Genomic DNA, 7,139 nt, shown 5'->3' with positions numbered 1-7,139 from the left:
CTGCACAGAGCAGTAATGCAGACTATGGGAATGTGATTTCCAAAGCACGCTATCATGTTGCACATTAATTGGCCCGTGTAGGCTCTGCTGGTGTGCACTAAAGGTTCCCTACTTTGCCTTAATGTTCGAAACAACACTACATAAAAGTAAAACATTATAAAGAGATTATTCATTACAGTATATACAAAGAGAAAAATATTATTGCTGCATGTTTGAGATATGTGTTAAAGGCCATTATTAGAGAATGGGTGATAGTAGTTTACTGTAATTGTTCCATTATATTTAAGTTAGAACTCTTTTTATACACACACAAATTGCTATCAGTAGGAATATTATAAGGAATTTAAATTATGTATAAAAGAAGGACCTTCTTGCATCAATACATCATGCTGTGTTAGATAAAAATGGTTCTATTGAAATTCATTGACAGAAGGAAAAACAAACTAAAAAAAGTGTAAGCTCTTGGGGCAGAGATCATCATTGTTGCTGTATGTTTGTACAGCTCCTAGCACAATCGAGTCCTGGTCCATGACTAGGGCTTTTAGGTGCTATGGTAATACAAATAAATATAATATACCTCTCATTGTAGCATCTTCGTGGACTGCTTCACCCATTGAATAAAGGACAGTTCCTCACAAAAACATTCCTGGGAGCAATTGCTGAAACTTGAACGCAAAAGGCACCACGTCTACTGAGAAAGGTAAACCTGTCCTAAGCAACTACCCAAGGTGGCCAGTAAGAAACTGTTTGGCCAATAGAAGTGAAACAAAATTATACTGGAAACATGTGGTATAATTATAAGTGGCCCCATAAAAGAGGGAGATAATCTTTAGTGCAAGTTTCACTGTATCTCTAATTTTCAATTAAATCTGGCAAAGAAGCTCTTCTACAGTAACATGTTTACTATATAAGCTGAAAAGGCTTAGGGATGGGTTTTTTAAACCCTCTTCCTGCTGCATACCTATCCTGGAACAGTTACAAGTACTTCCATTTTATTGTGTGTTTGTTTTAGAGAGGAGGCCAAGTCTGTGTTTCATATATTTTTCATGAGAGGCAAGGTGGGTGATGTAATATCTTTTACTGAACTAACTTCTGTTGGTCAGAGAGATAAGCTTTCAAGCTCACACAGAGCTCTTCTTCCTAGCTCTGTATAAGTGCAAAAGCTTGTCTCTCTCTCTCTCTCTCTCACCAACAAGATATTATACCTCGCCCACCTTCTCTCTCTAATATCCTGGAACCAACACAGCTACAACATCACTGCATATGCCTTTTAATATTGTTTCTCTTCTGTCATAATATAAACTACACAGATAAACTGATTCCAGATTTACACAATAAAGAAACTATTTATAAAGGGGGCTCTTTTCAAAACTGAAACGGTACAGTGAGTAATGTGCATTTTATGGATAGTACATCCACAAGGATTTAAACTGGATGGATTAAAGGCAAGCATAGCACATTCTTAAAAATGTAACCATGTTTCTAGATTTTCCAGTCTATTGTTGTTCCTAAAAGCAGCATCAATAAAGAATTACATAGAGGAGGACACACTGAAAACATAATCTACTAAAAAGCAACAGAGGGTCCTGAGGCACCTTTAAGATTAACAAAAGTACTGGAGCATAAGCTTTCGTGGGTGAATGCCCACTTCATCAGACGCAAGAAAGGACAAAACAAAGAGACATTGGTGATGTTGTTGCTGATATCCCAGAGGTGCATCCACATTGGTAAAGAAGCCTGCCAACCCTATAGGAGAGTTTAAAGAGGAAATATTCGATTAACTAAAAACACTTTGCATGTGTCTATGCGAACTCTGATAGTAATGATAAATGGTAGTCACGGGCCTCCTACGTGTACTGTAGAAGGAGAGGCATTTGTTTGAAGTGTGTCAGGCCACGCTTCAACAACCTCTGACAGCAAACACTATCCCTTCTCGCATTCCTCCATGTCTGCAATCTTACACCTCGTGCTTATTAGCTAACCCTTTTCAAGCATGTCAGAAACAAATCCATGCATTAAAAAATGGATTGAATGGACAGAAAAGTATTGGCTCAGGCTTACAGAAAGTATATTGATTCCTTGCATTGGCAAGAAGATTAATGCATGCAATGAGCATATTCTGCAGCAGCTATTGGCATGTAACCGGAGCAGCATCCTGTTCCCACTGAACTCAATGGCAAAAATCCCATTGCCTTCCGTGGGAGCAAGCTCCTTGTAGATTAACCATTCCCTCCTTCGTGAATAGAAGCAATTGCAGTTTAGCCCAGCAGCACTCGGTGAATACCGTGCAATGTTTTGTGGTGCAGCAATGCAACCTCAGCACTAGCGCTGCATGCATTAACCCGGTCCGCCCCCTTGCAGTGTGGCAGCAGAGCCCACTTTATGAGCAGAGTAACAGATGAATGTGTGCCATGTACACGCTTTGTGCTGCACCAGGGCAGCCTCCCTGTCTGCCAACGTCTCCAGCCCTTATAGGAAGGGAACAGCACCGGCCGATCCAACTTTGCAGGACGGGAAGCGAGTTGCCTGCACTGTGCACGGGTTGCCTTACAGCCCTGCAGCCTCTCTGGGCCCTCACCCTCCCAGACCGTGCAGGCAGGCAGCAGCTCCAGCTCTCTTGCTAACTCTCTTCAGTTCTCCCTCACATACATACAGCCACAGGCTCTCGCTCTCTCGCACACACGCACACAGAGGAGGGAGAAGGGGTCGCTTGCAGTGCTTTATAGATCCCTCCGCGTCTCTGCGAGTGTGTGTGTGACACCGAGAACTCCTTGGGAAGTGAGTGGAAGGGAAGGAACTACTTTCAGGAAACTAGCTTGCCCTGGAGGCACTGAGAAGGGAGGCGCTGCAGGCCTCTCCAGCTGCTGGCGTGGGGGCGCCCGAGGGGATTATTTTCTCTGCCGCCCCCTTCTCTCCCCTGGTTATTTGGAATCAAGCTGTGGCGGCGGAAGGAGCCTGAAGTCAACGCTTCCGCCCAGTTTTCCTGCGAGGAGGAGGTGGGAGGAGAGCGCGGGGCTGCGGCTAATGGAGTTGCTGCTGCTGGGGACGGAGCGCGGCTGCTGAACTTATCGCCGGCTCCGGCTGGGGGCTTCTGCCTTCCGCCCCTCCGCGGGACGCCTGCTGGCTCCTTGCCCCCATTCCCCCTCTCCTCACACAAACAGCCGTGACGCATCCCGCCGCCCCATCCCCCCCCAGCTGCCTCACAGCGCCTCCCCGCTCCACCCCCAGCCCGCCCGGCTTCTTCCCTGCTCGGGGCTGTTGCTCGCTGCGGGAGGGGTGGGTGATTTGCCCCCCGCCCCTTCCTCCCCTCTCGGATCGCAGCCGCTGCTGTTCGGAGGAATTTGTGCCGCGGCTGCTCCCGTCCCTGCTGCCCAGGGGCGCGCTGCGAGGGGAGAGCCCGCTCGGCGAGGAGGAGGAGGGCACTGAAGGTAGCTGCATCGGGAGATGAGCTGCAGCAGGAGGACGGCGGCGCGGAGTTCACTGCAGCTGGGAGCCTTCCTCTTCCACCAGCGCCAGCCTGTTCCCATTAAAGACCAGAGGGGCTGCGGCTCCCACCCTCGCTGAGGCAGGGGGCTGCGCTCCAGCGCCGGACAGCAAAGTCCCTGCGGCTCTCGGATAAAAGACTTGCCCCTGCAGCCTTGATAGTGATTCTCGTTGGGGAGGCAGATCTGGGGGTTAACAATGGTGAGGTTTCTGGTGAGTTCCTGCTGCGCCCTGGCTGCGTCGGTGCTGCTGCTGCTCCATCTCGCTGTCGGATCACGGTGAGGAAAAAATGAGCGAAGAGACGGCGACTTCTAACAACGAGTAAGCAAATATTATTCCTCTTCTTCGGATTCCTCTCTTTCCTGGCTCCCCGGCCTTTACATTTTGGCATTTCAACGCTGCATTGCTCTAGCTTTTTGGATCTGTCCCCGTGTGTCTGTTTATATTGCGCGTACATGTATAGAAACCCTGAGGGTCTCGTCTTGTGTTTTAGGAGCTTATTTCATAAAGATGGGGAGCCAGTCTCTATGAAAGTGCCGTGCAATTACAGCATGACAGAAAAGTGGCCAGGTAGTGGCGGCGGCATGTGTTGAAGTTGGGGAACGGTGGGGTTTAATGTCCAAACAGATACCAACAGTGCACCCCACTCCTCCACATGCCGCCTGGGATCAGATCTTATCTCATAGATGTTCCACATGGAAACTAGTGTGTGGGAGCTTCATCCTGTAGGAAACTGCTCCTGAATTTTAATTGGATGAGTCAGTTAATGTAAATAAAGTTTAAACTTTTCCCTAAGGCTTTTTTTGTTTTTAAATGATCTGTTGGGACTTCTTTTTTAAGGGGAAAGCAAGTCTCTTAAATTTTTAATGTACCTAGCTTGGATGAAATAATTCGGCCTCATGTGGTTTTTATATATTTGTCCTTCTGAATTTAGTCCGTGATACTTACATTTTGGATGGAGGGGAAGAAATAATATTCTACTAGTAAATGTGTCTTATGGCGTTCAAAAACAGAAATGCAAAGTGTTTTGCGGTACGTTGATCTCAGTCTTTATCAGAAACATTTTGCGTAAGGCTTACTGTTGGCTCTGACTGCTACAGGCTGTGTAATCCTTTCCAGAATAATGACTTGCAATTTAGTCATTTGCTGTAATTTGTTTTACGAGTGATGTGGCTCGTCATAGTGCAGAGACAACTCTTGGTGATGGAAAATAACCGTCGTGTGCTTTTAAAAAAATATATTTTAAATAGCGAGTTAATCTATATGACAAAAATGTCATTGGCAGCGGGAGGCAGATTGTCATTTGCATGCATTCCTCTAAATAAAACCTTCATTCCTTAAGCTATATCTCGTTAAGGAAAAGCAGTTTTCTTTTTAAAACATTGACTACATTTTCAAAGTTGGATAACAAGAGTTTTGAGAAATCCTGAGCTCCAGTCTGTAAAGCACGAAGCATTACACTGAGATGGTTTAGAAGGTGAATTGCTTCAGTAACGAGGCAGAAGCAGTCGCCATGTTTTCTTTTTTGTGAATCGTTCTAATTTGCATACCACAATCTCCATTCATAAAAAAAAAAAATTAAACCACCGTCACCGTTGACATTCAACAAGACCTGCCATGCAAATTGTATAGGCCTTTTCCTGCACGTCAACGGACTGGTTATTGTAGGAAGTTTGAACGTTAGGATTTCCATGTCTACTTGTATTTTTTTTTAAAGTTGCTTGTTGACAGAGTTATGTGGGAAATATCAGCTCGGGGAGGTGCTGGGAGCACGTGATCTACTCCATTCATAAAATACCTGGCTGTCCATTCACTGTGCAGTACACTGTCTGTGCTAAACAGACTTGCAGATTAGATCTGCATAGACAGAGGAGAGACTAAGAGGTTTATGTCAGAGTGCAATGGGCGAGAGACTGCTTATAGTTAGCGAGCCTGGAGAAACCTGTACATTTTGTTGCTGGTTTTCTTCTTTTTTTGTTTTTGTTTTTAAAATAAAGATTGCATTCAAAGAGAGACATTAATCCAGAAATCACTTTCTTTTATTAAATTTCAAAATGTATTAAGGAAAGGAGTGTTAAGAAGATAGAGTAATTTCATCTTTAGGAATAGTGAATCAGAAACAAAATACTGAAAAAACAAATTCACCAGTGCATTTTGTTGCATTGCTTTCAAGACAAAATATTAACCATTTTGCCAATTCCCATAGCAATAAACAATTCAGATTACTTTTTATGATATCGGTATAACACTACTATTTATTTCCATATCAAGGAATATCAGATGCTAGTGTTTCTAATAAGTCTAACCTTAATGAGATGATATTGGCTTGAAAATAACATCTCAGATAATGCTGTATCTTCTGTTAACAAATGCCTCAGATGGCTAAAATTGAAAAGTCAATGAAAAGGAAATATTTTTCTATTTTTGTGAATTTTACAGCACTTCTGTATCGTCACTTTCCTATTTAGACAGCCTTTTTTTCTCTCTCTCTCTCGCTGAAAAGACCTTTTTTAAATATCAAAGGAGCAGAACACTTTTTAAAAAAAAAAAATTTGAACCAATGTAGAGGATGCTGTATGAGAAATTATATTTTTAATTAGTCTGTTTAAAAAATTTTGAGCATCCCAATTAAAAACAATATTCAAGGGCACTTAGTTGTTGGATTCTAGTTACCCAGCCACAAAACAAATTGAATCTGGTTACCTGAACCCCTTGTTAGAAGTACTGAGTGGGTTGCTGTGTTAAAATGCTTATGTACAGTGTTGATAAATTATCCAAACAATATATTTAACAAATATATGACAGATGCTTTTTAGAGGGATTGGGGGAGTTTTGTTGTTAACAGACCAGCAGAATGATGTTTGAGTGACTTCAACACTTTATCAGAAATGAGGGGTATTTCAGTTTGTGTCCACTTTTATTTTTTCTATATGTTAATGTAAAAACTTACAAGGCACTGTCAACTTAAAGATCATTTTTCTGTGTGAACAGCTTTTTTACCTACTATGGTTGTAGGTAACACTCAAGATTACTATAACTGAAAAATTTAAAACAACCTCTAACTTTTTCATTTTGTTTAATTTGTGGTTTGACAGCACTTAGTTTTACTATTTAACCTGTTTGTGTGCGTCTTTCACATAGCAACAGAGGAGAGAACAACATTATTACCTTAATGTATTCATCTACAAATTTCTCTTCAAGTAAAGGCAAATACGGGTACTTGGAAAGACATTTTGTTGCAATGTAAGGGTATGTCTGTACTACTTGCCAGATCGGCAGGTAGTGTTCGATGTATCGGGGATCGATTTATCGCATCTCATGTGGACACAATAAATCGATCTCCGAATCAACGCCTGTAATCCACGTCCGCAGGAGGAATAAGCGGAATAAGCAGGGGAGCCGCGGCAGTCGACTCGCCACCGTGGGGATGGCTAGGTAAGTCGAGCTAAGATACTTCGACTTCAAGTTGCGTATCTTAGTTCGAACCCCCCCGCTAGTATAGCTCAGGCCTAAGTAACTGAGAACTATGGTTGAAGCTTGGTCAATAGTCTTTGTGCTTGCAAAACTCCCATTCATGCAGAAGGACTAAAGGATTGAGCTATGTGTTTTTGTTTAGAGCTTGATCTCATCTAAGAATATATTGTATCTTACTGTAA

General features: G+C 43.0%; 1 protein-coding gene across 5 annotated transcripts in view; it reads left to right on the top strand.

Moving 5' to 3' along the window:
• The first annotated feature begins 2,393 nt into the window (after positions 1-2,393).
• SPRED1 (sprouty related EVH1 domain containing 1) overlaps positions 2,394-7,139 on the top strand; it is a 103,773-nt gene continuing 99,027 nt past the window's right edge. For 2 of the 5 annotated variants that reach the window (XM_065593229.1, XM_065593232.1), the window contains exon 1: positions 2,610-3,804. Coding sequence is in view for 1 of the 5 variants with exons in the window: in XM_065593227.1 (XP_065449299.1) it covers positions 3,773-3,804 (32 nt within the window). In the remaining 4 variants the exon portion in view is untranslated. Of the gene's footprint in view, positions 3,805-7,139 lie in introns of all 5 variants that reach the window. The other 3 variants (XM_065593230.1, XM_065593231.1, XM_065593227.1) reach the window with 3 other exon arrangements.

The sequence above is a fragment of the Chrysemys picta genome, chromosome 4, assembly GCF_011386835.1.
Source record: "Chrysemys picta bellii isolate R12L10 chromosome 4, ASM1138683v2, whole genome shotgun sequence".
In the NCBI taxonomy this organism is placed as follows: Eukaryota; Metazoa; Chordata; order Testudines; family Emydidae; genus Chrysemys; species Chrysemys picta.
The sequence above is the reverse complement of the archived record's forward strand: the minus strand, read 5'-3'. Positions and strand labels throughout refer to the sequence as shown.